Raw genomic sequence first — 20,114 nt, 5'->3', positions numbered from 1 at the left:
TTCATCGCTAGCCGGCTTGACTATGGCAAAGCACTCTGTCTGCAACACCACCAAACTCATGCAGACAATCCAGAATGCAGCAGTCAGACTGATCCTCAACCCACCCAAGAGGACACACATCACCCAGCACATAAAGGACATCCATTAGCTCCCCATCCAGAAGAGAGGTGCCATTTCAGACTCCTGGCCTACAGCTGCAAAGCCCTCCACAACCAAGGACCAGCCAACATGAACCACTGCCTGATCTGCCACCAACCTACCAAAAACCTCCACACTCCACACCTCACTCAGACACCACATCCACCGCAGATGCTCCGGAGGATGCTCCTTCTCCCACCTCGCCGCCAAAGCCTGGAATGAGCTCTACCTCTGCACTACACCCTCGCTGACCCACTTCAGGAAGTTACTCAAGACCTGGCCCTTTGACTAATACCTGCAGCACAGCAGCTTGATGCGCCCCCCCCCCCCCCCCCCACCACCACCACACGGTTTAGGAGTAGCGCACATTTACAAATACTACTTGATTGATTGATTGAGTTGGCCACAAGAATGCAGGAGAGACATTACAAAACACTCCAGGGGCACATTCATCAAGGAATAAAGGAGCAACCATTGCCTTTATGGCAAATACGCCATTACAATTCATTTGTATGGCAGCAACTTGGTCATCAGTGCACACCTTACCAAAGCAGTATTGTGTAGATATTCAGATGAACAAGGAAGCTCAAGTTGGACAAAAAGTCTTACAGCAACTGTATTCAAATCAACGCTCATCTTCAACCCAACCAACACTGTAGTAACAAACCGCTACAAAATCTATGAACAGCATGTGAATTCCAGGAAAGATTCATGCTGCAAAATTTTAAGTTTCTTACCTGTCGGTCACAAGCGATCCCACCCTCCTCCGCCAGTGAAGATGATAGGAGGATGCAACTGGGTGGGGCGGTTAGAATCTGAAGATGCGACCAAAGGTGGGATCTTCCAGAGTAAGCACAGCAATATCACAAGAGGACACACCAAATGGAGGCCTATCGACTCCCACCACCAACAAAAAACAAAGAATAGAAGGACAAAAGTTTTTTAGAAGAGTTTCAGACCCAACCACTAGATGGCGGAATAATGCATAGCTTGTGAATCCAATTCAAGCTGCAAAACTACACCAACAGATAAACTATAAATTTTGCAAAGACTGATGTACGCATTGTTTGGGGACATGCAAGTTATAGTTTATGTTCAGGAAGACATCTTGGTGTTTGGGGGCAATGAAAATTAATGTGACACTAGTATGAAAAATACTTGGTGTTGAAATGGTGGGGTTGATAGTGAAAGCTAAAAATGGCATATTAAAGTAAACAATCTGATGGTTCTGGAACATACCATTGATGAGCATGGTTTTCAACCAAGAGATAAATTGATGCAGGTGATAACAAGTCAAAATTTCGGCCGACAAGGGTGAGGGTTAGGTCATATTTTGGTGTGATCAAATATTATTCCAAGTTTGTAGCAAACTTTTCAGAGAAAAGACATTTGCATAGCTTATTGAAGAAATGCAGAATACTCCTCATTGGAGTGGTTGAGGGGTGGAAAGCCCAAGACTGCTTTGTCCATAAGAGGCAGCGACTCACAGTGTGATGTGAATGTAATTAAGTTGAGAACAGGCGAAGGAAAAAGTAATAGCATAGAAACAGAATTTTTATGAGAAAATTGAAGGTCAAAAATATGGATGCAAAAGTTGGATTATTTGTACGTGTCACATCTCCACAATATGTACCAAAGGAGTGTTCACAATTTTCTAATTCCATGAAGGTTATCCAGATTTGTCAGAATTATGTCAAAGTGGAGGATAGTACTGTATGGAATAAAAGCAGAATCGTGGTATGTGATGGATAATTTGAAGGTTTATTTGAAAACGAGGAAATGGTTGTTCAAGCAGAAAATGTGTTTGAAAGGTTGAAAAGGAGTTATAAGCCTAAAGAATTTGTAGACCATTTAATCCTGTTTAATGTTCACACTATTTCATTGCAGATTATGCGTTATACATAGTTGATTCAATAGTAGTTTTATAGTTATATAACAGTGTCATTTTATTTTATGTACATGGTTCATTAATATGTTACAGGGGGGAGATATGCAGTAAGAATGTTTTTGGGATGTGTTTTTTATGCAGCACTTGACAAACTGATGGAATGTTATGTCAATTGGATGGCAGTCCTGGAGGTGATGGCTGCTCTTGGGAGTTTACCGGTAAACTTGTGTAATTCAGTTGAGTCTTTGGATCTTTCTTTTTACTGAAGTGAGACTTGTACACCATTCTCAGTCTGTTTCAAGAAAGTCTTTAGGGAGTATAGACTACCTCTTCCTTTGGGTGACCTTCATCCTAGTCCCAGCCTTATGGCCAGTCTAACTCTCAATTCTTCCTTCACCACCCAGCCCAATAGTGGTAGAGTCTAGCTGTCTCACTCATTAGATAGGTGGTTCTCCATGAGAGGACTACCAAGTTGGTGTGTAAAGTGCTTCAATACTAGAACAAGTGAAAGAAACCTGCCTCACTTTTTGTTGGAGAAGGCCATACATCAGAGATGCTACAAGTGAAAGCAGTGGCCCACACCGAGTCTCAGTTATCCTCTTCAAGAAAGCTTTCTTCTCCAACATTGAAACTTTTTTTATATATTCATATGCTTTAATCATTCCCCGTCATCAGGCTGGGAATCCTCAGTACATTAAAATAGCAGTATACGGTGTAAAAACATGCAACATACAGTATATAATGTAAAAAGGCCATAGGCCTCAAACTGCATAATGTTTATTAACACATCCACCTCATTTGAAAGCATCCAAACTTCAGCCAATGAGGTGAAAGCCTTAGCACTCTTACTCCCCCTTGAGGCCACCGTAACTCCTATTTCTACTGCACATCGTGTGAGGGAGTCCCCTTGTCAGAGCTCGGCCTAAGCTTTCAGTGAACCTTAAATTGTTTACATTTTAGTCTGCCCTGGATTTGAACAAGCCCAATTTTCAGCACTACTGTTCTGTGAGTTGTTTTTAGGTAAGATTGTTCCAATTTTTGGACCAGGGAGATCATTTTACTGACAAGCAACTGTCACCATGGCTGACAAGAAGAAGTGATCTCTTTTTAAAACCTGTTTATCTTGCGGCAGCCTAAACATTTACAGTGTACACACTCTCAATGCCACACACTCATTGTCTTTATCTTAAACAGAAGTCAGAAGATTGTAAGATCTGTAAGTCTTTCTCCACAGAAACTCTTACGGACAGAGAAAGGAGTTTGGCATTATTTCTTATGAATAAAGAGAATTATCCTTCCTCTAAAAGAGATACTCCCTCTTTAGGGCAGGCTTCTGTGAGAAGTGCCCCCACCTAGCACTTCCATGAAGGCAGCGCACAGGTGGAGGCTTTTACAACTTCCTGAGCGTGATCAATTTGTTACAGCGCTTGCAGTCACCTCCTCTCCTGACAAACCCCAATCTAAGCGCTACAGAGACTTACCTGTGACAAAAAAGAGTAAATCTTTGAAGGAAACCTGGTCAACGATGAGACAATCGTTGTCAAAAACTTCAACCTCATCGTCAACGACTAAGATACTGTTGACAACACCAGCTACTTCGAGCATTCCACTGACGGTGAAGACGCCATTGATGACGACCATACCTTTGACCGCATCATTGTTGGGAGCCACAAAGTCAATAATAAACATGTTTTTTTATTTTTTCATCTTTGAAGGTCATGGATGTGCCACGTGTACAATTACTGCAATCAGACCAGGAATAAGAGGCTAATGATTATGCCTCACTGACTGCTTACAGCCCAACGCAATTGGATGTCGGATATGTCCCTGATTTTGAAGGGGACGCAGTGGATGCTGAGTAGTCCTATAGTGAATGTGTGTGTCAGCAATAGTATAAGTACCCAAATGGATTTAAGGCAGAAACCACCTAGATATTGTAGAGAGACGGATGTGGTCGAAGTGCCAGTGGCCTTCTTATCAACGTTGCTACAAATGATGGATACTTTTACTAAAGTTATTACAGCATCAAGCAACTAATAATTCTAGCATGGGCTTCCCTGCTGCTTACATCCTCCCGCATTCTCAATCTGCTTCTTTGCCAGTTTTGCCTCCAAGACAGCCATCCCCACTACCCCCTCCAACCCCAAGGGGATCAGTCCATGGTGAGACATGGATGATGTTTAGTCTAATGGTTCTACCTAGTCTGATGTGGAAGGAGAGGAAGGTGAACTTCCAGCAGGCAGTGATAGTAGGGATGATAGCTGAGATTTAATTGTCCCAAGTGGAAATTCCACAAGATGCTACAGATATTTCCATATCATGTGTTGAGTGCAATAGTTGCAAAGAAAATCGATCTACCAATGGCCTCTGTAGATCACCACATTTTCTCTATGACTTCAAAGCGCAATCTCAGAAATATGTTACATCCATACCTATTTTTGACTGTCTGACCAGAAGGTCTAAAATTAATGAACGACTCCTGCTACCGTTTTAGCTGTGACAACTTTACTGGAAAAGAAAGGCGAAGCCCCAGATTCAGCTCCAGCTTGTCTCACTGGTCATACTGGACCAGATTCAGTAATTGCTTCAGGGGCTGAAAGAAGAACCAAGACTCCAATAACACTGTTAGCTAGTCCACCAGACAAGGCTAGCAAGCCTATTGACAAACTGGCCAGTAGAATTCTCTCTATATCAGCAACATCAGTTAAGACAGTCAATGCCCTGGTGATTCTAGGTAGTTATGATAGCCAGATGTGGCATGACATAGCTCCCTTCCTGGATTTTATTCCTGAGGATACGATGGAAACTTCAAGAGCTATCCTAAAGGAAGGAGAACTAACTTCTTCCATTATTGACAATAGGGGATATGTTGGAATTCATTCAGAGACCCCTAATTTGTCCACCAAGAAAGGAGCATCATCTTCATGTGAAAGAGCTGCATGTGGAAATTCTCATGCTTCTTTCCAAAGGAGCCATAGAAATTGTTCCCAAATCCCAAAGAAATTATGGTTTTCATCCCAAGTTCTTCCTAATAAAAATGAAGACAGTCTTCTTTTCCACTAACAGCTCCTTCAAATAAAGATGATGCTCCTTTCATGGTGGACAAATTAGGGGTCTCTGAATTAACTCCAATGTGTGCCCTGGCTGGACACTCACTTGTCTGATGTTATTTTCAGAGAGCTGAACACATTTCTAAAGAAGCAGTTATTTTGGATGCTTACTCTGAAAAGATGTCCTCCTGATGATGCAGTAAGGGGATTTTTTTGACCTCACTGGACCTATGGGATGGTTACTTCCACATACCCATTCATCAAAAATACAGGAAGTACCTTCTGCTCTCAGTAGCAGGGCAGCACTACCAGTTCAGGGCACCCATTGGGACTAAAATCACTGCCGAGAATGTTCACCAAATGTCTTGCTCCAGTTGTTGCTTTTCTCAGGAGAGAAGGTCAACAGGTGTTCCTATTCCTGGACAACTGGTTAGTCAAAGCGCCATCCAGCGAAAAAACAAAAGATTCCACAAATTCTTGCATCAATCTGTTCAGCAGATTAGGTCCCACCTTGAACAGGGAGAAATCATCATTGGTACCTGAAACAAAGATCCAGTTTCTGGGAGCTATCCTCTACACTGAGGTGGGGAAAGCCTTTCCATCAGCAGAAAGAGTGAGAAAGTTACAGACAATGTCAAAGACTATTGCAGGAAAACAATTAATCAAATTGGGGCAATATAAGTCCCTAATATGTATAATGGCATCATGCATAGGTCTCATTCCATTTTGCATGCTTCGTATGAGACCTGTTCAGCAAGAGCTGGATTTGCAATGGATGCAGGTGGAAGGCTCATGGGAATATATGGTCTGCTTCACAAGAAACAAGCTCTGATCTGGTGGAGAAATCCAGATAACCTAACTGCAGGTCTCTCTTTCCTACCAATAATGGAAAGGTTATTGCTCACCATGGATGCATCCATGGACGGATGGGGAGCCCCCTGCAAGGGCTTTCTACCAGAGACATTTGGTCAGATACAGAGAAAAAGCTCCACATCAGTGTGTTGGAATTCACACCATAAGACTAGGGTTACAAGTGTTCCTCCCCAGATTGTCTGGTCAGCTGGTCCTCCTCGGAACAGACAACACAACATCCATGTTCTACATAGCCAAGCAGGGAGGAGCAAGGCCCAAGATCTTTTCAGAAGATGCTCAGTTGCTGTGGAATTAGGCCATTTCTCGCATTGCTCTGGAACATCTACCAGGCTGCCAGAACGAACAGGCGAATGCGCTCACCAGGCAAATGACCTATTGTTACGAGTGGAAATCAGAACAGGAAAAGGTGGATTACATTTTCAATCAGTAGGGTCACCCCACAATCGATCTGTTTGCCACTCCAGACAACAAAAAATGCTCCTGGTTCGCAAGCAGGTTATTAAAACCAGGGACAATGAGCAATGCTCTTTCGATCAGTTAGTCAAAGATTTTTGCCTGCATTTTTCCTCCTTTTTCCCTGATCCCCAGGGTGTTGAAGAACGTGAAGATAGACCATTGCAATGTTATCTTCATTGCTCATGGCGTGGCTTCACCAGTACTGGTACAGTGAGCTGCTGCAGTTGGCAGCACACCCCTCCATTCCTTTGAAGGTGCATCACAGGTTATTGCCCAGACATCTTTACCACTATCCCAAGTCGCTGAATTTAACAACATGGTACCCGACCACGTAGAATTTGGCATATGGATCTCCCACAAAAGTGCAAACAGATCCTGGCGCAGGTTCGTGCTCCAGCGACCAATAAGACATACAACACTAAGTGTAAGTGTTACAGTGTCTGGTGAAGAAATTAGTCATCATCATCTTCAAATAAAGCCTTCTCAGATCCTGCAATATTTGTTAAGTTTGTCCAAAGCCCCACTGGAATGAACTCAGTGGGGGTGGATGGGAAAGTGACATTACCTACCCCCACCCTTCTCCCCTGCTTTGCTGATGACGAAGCGAAGGGGCAATGATTCAAGCATGTGGATATATAAAAGATACCAATGTTGGAGAACTGAAGTATCTGAAAGAAACACGTTAGTTAGATTCCTCACCTTAGAATATCCCCAGGCGTCAGACTGGATCCGGAAGATTTTTCGTCAGCAATACCCCTTGCGCGTCGCTAGGCGTCGTCTGCGGCTCCGCGTCCGTCGTCGGCGTCGTGCGCCGGAATGACGTCGTCGGAGTACTTAGACGCCGACCTCGCGCGCTGACGTCAGTTCTTCTTTTTTCCGCGCCAGTAAGCGCAGATCCGGGAGAGCTACCCCTTTAGTCACTTTTTGACTAACTTTTTCGATCCTTTTTGATCTTGTCTCGACTCCGGTGCCGGTAGGATGCCTGGTTTTAAAGCCTGTGCTGACTGCAACCGCTTGATGTCGGTTACGGACCATCACCGCCGGTGCCTTTACTGCTTGGGCCTCGACCACGACGCGGAGTCGTGTTCGGACTGCAAGGCCCTGACCTCGAAGGCTCGACGGGAGCGGTCCTGTAAGCTTCTCGAGATTCGCCACTCGGCTCCGCGCCCCTTTCGATCCCGGTCCAGGAGGAGGTCCAAGGATCGGTCGCGGAGCCGACGTCATCATCGATCGTCTGGCTCCAAGTCTTCGGGTAAGTCGAAGCACTCCAAGAAGTCCAAGAGGCGACACCGCTCTTCGGACTCCCCTCGCCGGTCGTGCGACTCGGTCGAGGGTCAGGGTGGTTCCACCCCCGCGGCTCCAGCGGAGCCGCAGGCGCCGCGCAAGTCCCCATACCCGCCGGTCCCTGGGACTGATGCGACGCCGGCGGAAGTCAGTGCCTTCCTCTCGGCCATGAGGAACCTGGCTCCGCCGTCGACGCCCGCTGGCGCGCCTTCGGGCCCCGCGGACCCGACTTGGCAACCTTGCATGCCGGCGGCGCCGCCGACGGCTCCGGCCTCGACGCCGCAAGTGCCCGAGGGACCCGTTCCCGAGTCCCCACCGACGCCTGTCGACCTCGTCACGCCTCCTCCGCCGGCGTCGACACCGGTTCCACCTCCGACGCCGGCTCCGCTCGGCGTCGAGCCCCAGTTTAGCCCTGCTCCGGGCCCGGCGCCGTTACGGCGTCGATGGACGCCGCGTTCGGCGCCGCTGGAGACACATTATGTCTATCGCCCGGCTCCGATCCTTCCTCCTGCATACCAGGAATCGGATGATGGGGGCGACTGGGAGGGATCCGAGGATCCTCTAGCCGTTCAGGCTCAGCTGTCACAGGACTGGGCAGATGAACTGGGGGAGGCCAGTGGTCTGGATACCTCTCCAGACACTGGATTCATCTCTCCTCCGACTGTGGCTTCGGAGGAGGGTGCTGCTTTCTCTGTGGTGCTGCGCAAGGCGGCCACAGCCCTTAGGCTCGAGCTACCTGCCGTGGCTGTGAGGACTAACGTCCTCACTGAGGTGCTTCAGTCTGCAGCAAGCTCCACTGAGCCTCTGCTGCAATTCAATGAGGCCCTCATTGACGTTCTGCAGGGCACCTGGTCCAAGCCCTCCACAGTTCCTCCTGTGGACAGGAACGTCGCCAGGCGCCACCGCCCTGCTCCGGGCGACCCCAGTTTTCTGTCCCAACACCCTACCCCCGAGAGCCTGGTTATCCAGGCCTCTACCTCCCAATCCTCCTTCCCGACCGCTCCGCCGGACCGGGATTCCAAGAGGCTGGAACAGTTTGGCAAAAAGCTGTTCTCCTCCCTTAGTTTGGGCCTGCGGTCTTTGAACACCGCCTGCCTCTTGGACCGTTATTCCCACTCTCTGTGGGATACGGTGGAGGACGTGCTGCCCCTGTGTCCGGAGGAGGTCCAGACACGACTTACCCAGGCTCTGGCCGATGGGAGGGATGCAGCGCGACATGCTATCCGATGTGGGCTTGACAGTACGGACTCGCTGGGTAGGGCGATTTCTACCACAGTGGCGCTTAGACGTCACGCCTGGCTGCGGTCCACGTCCTTTTCGGGCGATGTCCAGAGCACTCTCATGGACATGCCCTTTGATGGCACTCGCCTTTTTGGCGCGAAAGCGAACAGAGCGCTGAATCGCTTTAAGGACTCCCGGGCTACGGCCAAGTCCTTGGGCCTCTTGGCCCCGCGGTCGCAAACTTCCGCCTTTCGCCCCTTTCGTGGCCAAGGAAGGGGTGCCTCATCAGGTACGCCTAGCCACCAGCCGCAGAACCAACCTGCGCGCGGTCGCGGACGTGGATTCCGCCGAGGCGGTTCTGGAGGACGACGCGGTCAGCCCACATCCACCCCGGCAGCATCCGCCTCAAAGCCTTCCTAGTCCGAGCTTTCAGGCCCATTCCACGCCAGTGGGCGGCAGAGTTCGCCATCACCTGCTCCACTGGCGGTCCATCACATCGGACAGGTGGGTGCTGCAAATCGTCCGAAGGGGTACTCCCTCCCCTTCTCCCCTTCGAGACGACCCCTCCAGCCATGCCACCGCAGCACCACCGTATCTCGGGGGATCATTTGAATCTTCTCCACGAGGAAGTTTCGGCCCTCTTGGCCAAGGGGGCCGTCGAGCGCGTTCCGAGCCCAGAAGTGGGTCGTGGTTGTTATTCCCACTACTTCTGGTTCCCAAGAAGGGCAAAGGGGGCCTACGCCCTATCTTGGACCTCCGGAACGTCAATGCCTTCCTCCGGAAGGAAAGGTTCAAGATGTTAACTTTGGCTCAGGTTCTAGCTGCCCTAGACCCTGGAGACTGGATGGTAGCGTTGGACTTGCAGGACGCATATTTCCACATCCCCGTCCTGCCGGCCCACCGGCGTTACCTGCGGTTCACGGTGGGCCAAGAGCACTTTCAGTTTACCGTGCTCCCCTTCGGCCTCACCAGTGCCCCTCGGGTGTTCACGAAAGTGATGGCGGTGGTCGCAGCTCATCTGCGCAGATCAGGGGTTCCAGTCTTCCCCTATCTCGACGACTGGTTGTTGAAGGCGGGCTCGCCCCAGACAGTCGTCTCCCACCTCCAGACTACGGCGGATCTCCTGCATTTGCTGGGATTTTCCATCAACGTGCCGAAGTCACACCTGAGTCCCTCTCAAAAGCTCCTCTTCATCGGAGCGGTTCTCGATTCGGCGCAGTTCCGGGTCTATCCGCCGGAACAGCGGGTCCGGGATATTCAGGCCCTGATTCCCATCTTTCGGCCTCTATCCTGGGTTTCGGTCAGGCTAGTGTTGCGGCTTCTGGGGCTGATGGCCTCCTGCATCCTACTAGTGCATCACGCCAGGCGGCGCATGCGGGCTCTGCAGTGGGACCTGAAGTTTCAGTGGGCCCAGCATCACGGCAACCTGTCCGACCATGTCTTGATCTCGGAGGGCACTGCACAGCAGTTGCAGTGGTGGCTCACGGACCGCGATTGGGTCAAGGGCAAGAGCCTCTCCCTTCCCCAACCGGAGCATGTCGTAGTGACGGATGCGTCCCTCCTGGGATGGGGTGGCCATATGGGAGAGGCGGAGATCAGAGGCCTCTGGTCTCCGGCGGAGTCTCGTCTCCACATCAACCTGTTGGAGTTGAGAGCGATCCGACTTGCACTGAAAGCCTTCCTTCCCTCTGTCAGGGGAAGTGTCGTGCAGGTGTTCACGGACAACACCACCGCCATGTGGTATTGCAACAAACAGGGCGGGGTGGGGTCGTGGACCCTTTGTCAGGAGGCTCTGCGCCTCTGGACGTGGCTGGAACACCAGGGCGTCACCCTAGTGGTTCAACATCTGGCGGGCTCTCTGAACGCCAGAGCAGACGAACTCAGCCGCCGGTGCATGATGGATCACGAATGGCGTCTGAACTCCGAAGTGGCGCAAGGTCTCTTTCAGCAGTGGGGAGAGCCTTGGTTAGATCTATTCGCCACCGAAGAGAACGCGCAATGTCAGCAGTTCTGCGCGTTGGAATTTCCAAGGCGGCACTCGCTCGGCGATGCTTTTCGTCACGAGTGGAGTTGCGGTCTGTTGTACGCCTTTCCGCCTATACCACTTCTGCCCAGAGTGCTGAAGAAGATCAGGCACGACCGGGCCCAAGTCATCTTGGTGGCTCCGGATTGGGCACGAAGGTACTGGTATCCCGAGCTACTCAGTATGTTGACCGATCCTCCGATACGTCTGCCCCTTCGGGAGGATCTTCTGTCGCAGCAGCAGGGGACGGTCCTCCACCCGAACCTGTCCAGCCTCCACCTCCATGCGTGGAGATTGAGCGGCGGCAGTTGATGCCATTTGACTTGCCTCCTGAAGTCTGTGATATCATTCTGGCAGCCAGGCGTCCCTCCACAAAGACGGTATACGCCTGCCGGTGGAACACATTTGTGGCATGGTGCACAGCAAAGGCTGTGGATCCCCTTTCCGCCCCTCTTTCTGAGGTTCTACTGTTTCTTCTTTCTTTGGCCCGGCAGGGCTCTGCCCTGGGCACCCTGAAAGGTTATCTTGCTGCCATCTCTGCCTTCTTGCGGCTTCCTGATCAGTCTTCTCTTTTCAAGTCCCCTGTAGTTACACGCTTTCTAAAAGGCATTACTCACACGTTCCCTCCTGTCCCTTTTGTAATGCCTCAGTGGGACTTGAATCTTGTTCTCACATTTCTAATGTGCGCTCCCTTTGAGCCTCTTCATAATTGTCCTCTTCGTCTGCTGACGCTTAAGACTGCTTTTCTGGTAGCCATCACCTTGGCTAGACGGGTGAGTGAGCTCCAGGCTTTATCATCAAAGCCTCCTTTTCTCTCTGTTCATCCGGACAAGGTTGTCCTTCGGCCTCGTCCCTCCTTTCTTCCGAAAGTGGTGACCCCCTTTCATCTTGGGCAGTCTGTCACCTTGCGCACCTTCTTTCCGCCTCCGCATCCTTCCAAAGAGGAAGAGAGGCTCCACCGTCTGGACCCAAAACGTGCGCTCTCCTTTTATCTGGACCGCACAAAGCAGTTCCGGGTGGACGACCAACTTTTCGTTGGATACGTGGGTGCTAAGAAGGGGAAAGCTGTGCACAAACGGACCATCTCTCGGTGGGTCGTTTTGTGCATCAAAATGTGTTATTCCTTGGCAAAAAGGACCCTCCTGTTGGGCTGCGCGCCCATTCTACTCGGGCCAGAGCGGCTACTACTGCTTTGGGACGGGTTGTCCCTTTGCAGGACATCAGTCAGGCGGCGACGTGGGCTTCGCTACACACGTTTGCCAGGCATTATTGCCTTGACAGCCAAGTCCGGAGGGATGGCTTCTTTGGCCGTTCTGTCCTCCAGGACTTTCTGGTGTGATCTTGGTTCGCAGACCCACCACCGGGGATGGTATTGCTTGGGTATCTATTCTAAGGTGAGGAATCTAACTAATGTGTTTCTTTCAGATGAACAAGTTACTTACCTTCGGTAACGATGTATCTGTAAGAAACATTAGTTAGTTAGATTCCTCACCGACCCACCCATCCTCCCCGTTCTGCGAACTGACATCTAGGGTTAAGGTTATCCTTTTCAGGCCCCTAGACTTTATTTTTGGCACCAGTGTCGGTCTTTGCATGGCTCTGCGTTCCTGGCGCGGAAAGCTATGTACAAAAACTGACGTCAGCGCGCGAGGGCGGCGTCTAAGTACTCCGACGTCATTCCGGCGCACGATGCCGACGACGGACGCGGAGCCGCAGACGACGCCTAGCGACGCGCAAGGGGTATTGCTGACGAAAAATCTTCCGGATCCAGTCTGACGCCTGGGTATATTCTAAGGTGAGGAATCTAACTAACTAATGTTTCTTACAGATACATCGTTACCGAAGGTAAGTAACTTGTTCTACAGGTAAGTACCTAATTCCTTCCTTGGGTGGTAGCTCCTTCCCTGAAGAATCATCATAATGTGGTCCTGGATCCTATTGCTCAGTGCTTGCTTTCACACTCTGTTGCTGTGATTAGATAATCTTATCAGCACTTATTTGCACCACGGTTCCCCATTAGCTACCTTCGGCTCCAGGATGATGGGTTCCATGGTGGACCTGCCTGATGCCTCACATCCTTTGGCTCACACTCAGTTGAATATCAAGATGCACCAGCCTGCCCCTTTTCCCTTAAATGTGGGTTTGTGTCTTAGCAACATGCTATTTCCCCACCTGAGTTTTGGATAATTTCTGGAAGTATTAATTGGCAAAATGAGTGGCTGGAATGTTGGGTCTGCTACTTCTGAATTACAATATTCACAAGTCATAGCAGTATCTGCACAGCTCCTGGCAGTGTTGGCCTTTCTCCTCTCTGCATCCTGATATGACTTGAATTACTATATTGTCCACCTTTTTTTTGTTTCCATCATTGTAAATTGTTTGACTTAAGTGTACCTTCAAAGCGGTCTGTGTTATATGCAGCTTTAGAACATATTGTTCGAGGCATATGAGCTGCAGATTACACACTTGTGCATAGATCGCCATCTGGTGTTGGGCCTGGATGTTTGCAGTTTGTTTTTCCTCTTGGAAAGTCTTTGGAAGTCACGAGGTCGGTGACTCCTCCTTTGGATCGTATTGCGCATGGGCTTCGGCTCCATCCTCAGATTGTTTTTTTCCGCCATCGGGCTCGGATGTAATCTTCGCGCTCCGGATCCTAACAGCTTCCAGTTCGACGAACGACACGCAATCCTCACCCCAAACCGCGGTATTGTTTCGATCGCGATCTCCCCTACTCGAAGCGCCTTCTCATCGGCTCAGACCTTTGGTTCCAGTCGTCGACGGCGGCCTTCGGGCCTCTCAAAGCTTCGGTCCTGGCTAATGGAAAGGACTCCATTTAAAAAGTGCCCTCGATGTGGGTCCAAATTTCTCCTAACCGATCTCCACGAGGTATGCAATCTCTGCCTCTCCCCTGAACACGAGGCTCGAGAATGTCCGGCGTGTAAGTCCTTCCGGTCCAAAAAGACTATTCGGGACCGAAGAGCCAGAAGAACTATGGCACACTCCTCGACGACGATTCCGGACGACATCTTCGGAGAAGGCATCGACGCTCCAGAGTGTTACACCGAAGAGGGCCTCGTCAGCGCTTCCGAAGCCGACGACTCAGATGTGGAGGACATCACCCCGGCGCAGAGGGTCGTGAGTACTGATTCCACCCCCCACACCCCTGCCGGCACCGAAAAAGGCTCCCGTTACACCATCGCCTCCCGGCCTAGGCAAGACCACGGGCACTGCTTCCAACACCGCACCTTTGGGCCCGGTAAAGAAACCAAGCAAGTCTTCCGGCGGCTCGGGCTCGAGCCAACCTATCGTCGGTGCCGATAAACACGCTTCGGCACCGAAAAAGAAGCCGACCTCCATATCGACACCGAGCCCCGCGCCAAAGCACTCTGGGTCGAAACCCAGTTCTTCGGCACCGACACCATCTTCGGTGCCGACCAAAGCACACAAGGCCACTGGCACCGACACTTCGAGGACGAAGCCCATCTCGGTGCCGACCAAGTGTCCGGAGGTTCCCAAACCAGGTTCCAAACACCGAACCGGCACAGAAAAGCCTAAAAAGACAACGGCCCGACGCCTCCGGCGCCGACGGACCGTCCAGCCTCACCGGACTTATTTACACCGGATCCCTTGCAAAAAACACTCACCAAGGATCCAAAAACTGGACATTTGACACTTTCTTCCAAAAAGAGACATTTGGAGAAGCCTGCTCCACCTCCGCCTCCAAAGAGGAAGGACTCTGCTACCTCTCCATTCAGAATACCTTCCCCACCTCTTCCACCTCCTCCACCTTCCCCACCTCCACCCCCTCCGCCTTCTCCACCCCAACCTCATCGTTCTCCCACCCCCTCGCCACACGATGATGATCACGGGGACCCATATGATGACATCGGAGATGTCCCCCAGGACCTACCCACAGGGGACCCCACCCCTACAGGATCCCCAGACCCATGGGACGACTACAATATCCCTGATATCCCCAACGTCCCACAAGACGATCTTTACCCCTCCAGACCATCTCCACCAGAAGACTCATTGGGGTTCCACCACCTACTGCAAAGGGCGGCACACTATCACGGGGTAGACTTGCACACCGACCCCGTGGAGGAAGATTTCCTCCTCGACACATTCGACACCACACATAGGTCTACCTCCATATTACCTATGCTTAAAGGAGTGGTAAAGCATGCGCCAGAGGTTTTTAAGGACCCAGTTAGGGCCAGGGTCATTAACCCGCACGTCGAAAAAAAATACAAAGCTGCCCCCAAAGATCCCTCCTACATCAGAGGGCCAGCACCACTAGATTCTCTAGTGGTATCCACTGCACGTAAAAGGGCAAATTCCCAGGCGTCAGGCGAAGCACCACCACCTGACAAAGAGTCAAAGCTACTGTACGCATCAGGGAAGCGCACTGCGTCACAAGCAGCCAATATGTGGCGTATCGCCAATACTCAAGCGCTATTGGCCAGCTATGACAGGGCACATTATAACGAGTTATAGAGCATAATGCACCACCTCCCTGAAAAATATAAAGCAAGGGCCAATGAACTAATTCAAGAGGGTAAAACTATTACTAACACCTCTATACGCTGTGCCCTAGATGCAGCAGACACAGCTTCCAGGGCCATCAATACCAGCGTCCTCCTCCGTCGCCATGCTTGGCTAAGAATATCAGGGTTTAAACCGGAGGTACAAGCCTCCATCCTGAACCATCCCTTTGACCAGGAACATCTATTTGGCCCAAAAGTGGATGAGGCCCTAGAAAAAATGAAGAAGGATACGGATACGGCGAAGTCCATGGGAGCCTTACAGTCACACCCTCCTAGACGCTCCTTTCGCCGCTCTTCCTTTCGAAGTACATCTAGAGGCTACTCCTCAGACACCGCGTCCACTTCATACAAATCCCCTACTCAGTCCACCTTCATGAGGGGTTATCAAAGAGGCGGCTATAGGGGTAACAATAATAAAGGCAGAGGCAAAACAAACAACGCCCGCTCTGCCACAACGCGCCCCCCCCCCCCCCCCCCCCCCCCGCTCCCCCCAGACCACCCCACTATGGTCGGGGGCAGACTCCAACATTTCCTTTCTGTCTGGGCTACCATCACCTCAGACAAATGGGTAACACAAATAATTCGGTCAGGCTACTGCCTAGAGCTAATATCTACCCCCCAAACATTCCACCCATGCAGCGCCCAATGTCACAAGAACATTTAATACTCCTAAAGCAGGAGGTAATCTCCCTCCTACAGAAACAGGCAATAGAACCCATTCCTACCAACCAACAAAACATGGGAGTCTACTCCCTATATTTTCTCATACCAAAAAGGGACAAGACTCTGCGGCCCATCCTAGATCTCCGGCCCCTAAACACATACATACACTCAGACCATTTTCATATGGTAACGCTTCAGCAAGTACTTCCGCTCCTCTCCCAAAACGACTTTTTGACCACCTTAGACCTAAAAGACGCTTATTTCCACATTCCAGTGCACAAAGCTCACCGGAAGTACCTCAGATTTGTAGTGGACGGACAACACTTCGAATTTAAAGTGCTCCCGTTCGGAGTCACAACAGCGCAAAGGGTATTCACCAAGTGCCTAGCAGTGGTGGCAGCACATTTGCGAAGACAACACATCCACGTCTTCCCATACTTAGACGACTGGCTGATAAAAGCCAGGTCATACAATCAGTGTGTACAACACATGTCTACCACCATTCAACTACTCCATCAGCTGGGCTTCACAGTAAACCACCAGAAGTCCCATCTCCAACCATCCCACATAAAAGAATACCTTGGTGCCACCATAGACACCTCAAGAGCACTAGCCTACCCCAATCCTGCCAGGATTGCAAGTATTCAAGCTCTACGCACAAAATTCATAGCACAACACTCCCTTCAAGCTCGAGTGTTTATGCAACTAATAGGGATGATGTCCTCTTGCATTTTCATAGTGCCTCACGCAAGACTCCAGATGCGTCCTCTCCAAGAGTGCTTAGCGCGCCAATGGAACCAGGCCCAGGGTCAATTAACAGATCTGGTGGTGGTAGACGCACCCATCGCTCTCTGCAGTGGTGGAACACCACAAACCTTTCCAAAGGTCGACCGTTCCTGGACCCGGTTCCTCAAATAGTACTCACAACGGACGCATCGCTCTCTGGCTGGGGAGCTCATCTACTACATCTCACCACACAGGGCAAGTGGACACCTCAACAAAAGTTACTCCATATCAACCATCTGGAGTTACTAGCAATCTTCTTAGCCCTAAAATCTTTTCAAACTCAAATTTCAGGCAAGGCAGTCCTGATCCGAACAGACAACATGACAGCCATGTATTATATTCAAAAGCAAGGCGGCACACACTCTCCACAGCTCTCTCACCTAGCACAGAGCATATGGAGATGGGCAATACCCCAGAAAATCTTTCTCCTAGCTCAGCATGTCCCAGGAGTCCAAAAAACAGTGGCAGATCTGCTCAGCAGGCAGACACAACAGATCCACGAGTGGGAGCTTCACCCGCAAGTTCTTCACCCGTACTTTCAAATGTGGGGACATCCACAGATAGACCTCTTCGCCACCCACGAAAACACCAAATGCCCAAGCTTCGCCGCCAGATACCCACACCCATTGTCCAAAGGAAATGTGATATGGATGAACTGGTCAGGCAGATTTGCGTACGCTTTTCCGCCTCTCCCACTCATTCCACTAGTGGTGCGCAAACTACAACAACACTCCCTCACACTAATCCTAGTAGCTCCAACGTGGGCCAGACAACCGTGGTATACAACACTGCTGGAACTATCTGTGGTACCGCACCAAAAACTACACCTCTCTCCACACCTCTTAACCCAGAACCATGGAGAGATCAAACACCCGGACCCAGCGCAGCTCAACCTTGCGATCTGGCTCCTGAAATCCTAGAATTCGGGTACCTAAATCTTCCCCCTGACTGTCCTGGTGGATTGGTGTGGCTCACTGGTTAGAGGCAGCAGACCCGGAAGCAGAGGACGGCCCGGGACCAGGGTTCAATTCCCGACGCGGCAGGGTCGTGGACCAGGGCCAGCGGACTCGATAATTCTCGCTTCGGTGCCTACTCTAACCACGGATCACACTCGGCAACTCTGGGCATTAGCTTGCCTCATCTCCACAACGGCCCCCCACATTCGCCGGAGATGCCTGGTTTCACCTTGGAGATACCCTGGAGGGACCATCTCACAGGGATAGCCAGGACGGGTTCCCCAGCGGTCTACAGCGCCAGGACGCCTCAGGGCAGCAGTGCGCTTTACAAGACACATACATTTACATTTACATTTACTGTATGAACGTCATCAGAGAAGCTAGAAGACCTACCACTAGAGCGTGCTACGCCGCTAAGTGGAAACGTTTTGTTGTTTATTGCCATAACAACACCATCAATCCACTGGACGTGTCCATTCAACACATCATAGGCTACGTACTCCACCGACAAAGGTGCAATCTAGCCTACACGTCCATTCGGCTACACCTCGCAGCTATTGCAGCTTACCTACAAAACAGGCAACATCTATCACTCTTTAGAGTGCCTGCCATCAAAGCCTTCATGGAAGGCCTTAAAAGAATAATTCCCCCCAGAGTGCCACCCTCACCTGTGTGGAACTTAAATATCGTTCTCACAAGGCTAATGGGCCCTCCCTTCGAATCTCTGCACAAATGCGAACTACAATTCCTAACATGGAAAACCGCTTTTCTTGTAGCCATCACTTCCCTTAGAAGGGTCAGTGAGATACGAGCGCTTACCATTCAAGAACCCTTTCTCCAAATGCACCACAACAAGGTTGTTCTCCGTACCAACCTAAAATTCCTCCCCATAGTCATTTCTCCCTTTCACCTAAACCAAACAGTAGAACTACCAGTATTTTTCTCGCCACCACAGACGGTTGCAGAAAGGGCTCTCCACACACTAGATGTCGAACGAGCCTTACTCTACTATATTCAAAGAACACAACCTTTCCGTAAGACCAAACAACTGTTTGTTTCTTTCTCTCCACTGCACAAAAGCAACCCCATCTCAAAATCAGGGATAGCTAGGTGGATTGTAAAATGCATTCAAATCTGCTACCATAAAGCAAAGCGAACGCTCTCCATTCCCCCGAAAGCCCATTCTACACGAAAAATAGGGGCTTCCATGGCATTCTTAGGGAACATCCCATTAGATGATATCTGCAAAGCAGCTACATGGTCAACACCGCACACTTTCACCAAACACTATTGTGTAGGTGTACAAACTAAGCAACAAGCTAGTGTGGGCCAGGCTGTACTCAAAACATTGTTTCAAACCACTGCAGCAGATACGGGTGGTCGCCGCTAACTGCTATATAATCTATGCACAAGTGTGTAATCTGCAGCTCATATGCCTTGAACGGAATATGCTACTTACCAGTATGCATCTGTTCTTGGCATGTAGAGCTGCAGATCTACACACGGCCACCCGCTTCCCCGGCTACCTGTATCTGTCCCAGTCTTATCTTATTTAGATAGCACACACATGGGCATCTTCACTGTTATTACTACGCTCCATCTTTCCCTGCTGGTGAAAAACAATCTGAGGATGGAGCCGAAGCGCTTGCGCAATACGATCCAAAGGAGGAGTCACCGACCTCGTGACTTCCAAAGACTTTCCAAGAGGAAAAACAAACTGCAAACATCCGGGCCCAACACCAGATGGCGATCTATGCACAAGTGTGTAGATCTGCAGCTCTACATGCCAAGAACAGATGCATACTGGTAAGTAGCATATTCCATCTCATCCATAAGGTTATTTATTGATGACAGTTGTTCTCCAGTTTTAACATTACCACAGATTTTGGCCCCCGGTATGTGCATTAATACTAGTTGTAGTATTAAGGACATACGATTTTGCTTGGTCTTATATGTAATTTGATTCCCTTCTTGCAGGTGAAGGGACAACACTATCTCCTGCTAAGCTCAATGGGAGTGACAGTTCAAAGAGCCTTCCTTCTCCTTCCTCCAGCCCACACCAGAACTGGATTGCCTCCCCTAGTCATGATCCACATTGGTACCCCAATGACTCCACTGATTCGTCACTCAGCAGTCTATTCTGTGAGTACCTACTCAACAAAAGATTGGTGCTATAATAAAAGCAAGAGAACAGACAACTTTGCACATTCAGGGAGATGTTTTCTTGGG

At 50.1% G+C, this 20,114-nt stretch overlaps 1 protein-coding gene across 4 annotated transcripts in view; it reads left to right on the top strand.

The window, feature by feature from the left end:
* The window catches only part of CRAMP1 (cramped chromatin regulator 1), a 1,093,426-nt gene that overhangs the window by 885,123 nt on the left and 188,189 nt on the right, over positions 1-20,114 (top strand). For all 4 annotated transcript variants that reach the window (XM_085628165.1, XM_085628163.1, XM_085628164.1 and 1 more), the window contains one exon: positions 19,863-20,027. In XM_085628165.1, coding sequence (XP_085484291.1) covers positions 19,863-20,027 — 165 coding nt within the window. The remainder of the gene's footprint in view (positions 1-19,862; positions 20,028-20,114) is intronic.

The sequence above is a fragment of the Triturus cristatus genome, chromosome 10, assembly GCF_964204655.1.
Source record: "Triturus cristatus chromosome 10, aTriCri1.1, whole genome shotgun sequence".
NCBI lineage: Eukaryota > Metazoa > Chordata > Amphibia > Caudata > Salamandridae > Triturus > Triturus cristatus.
The sequence above is the reverse complement of the archived record's forward strand: the minus strand, read 5'-3'. Positions and strand labels throughout refer to the sequence as shown.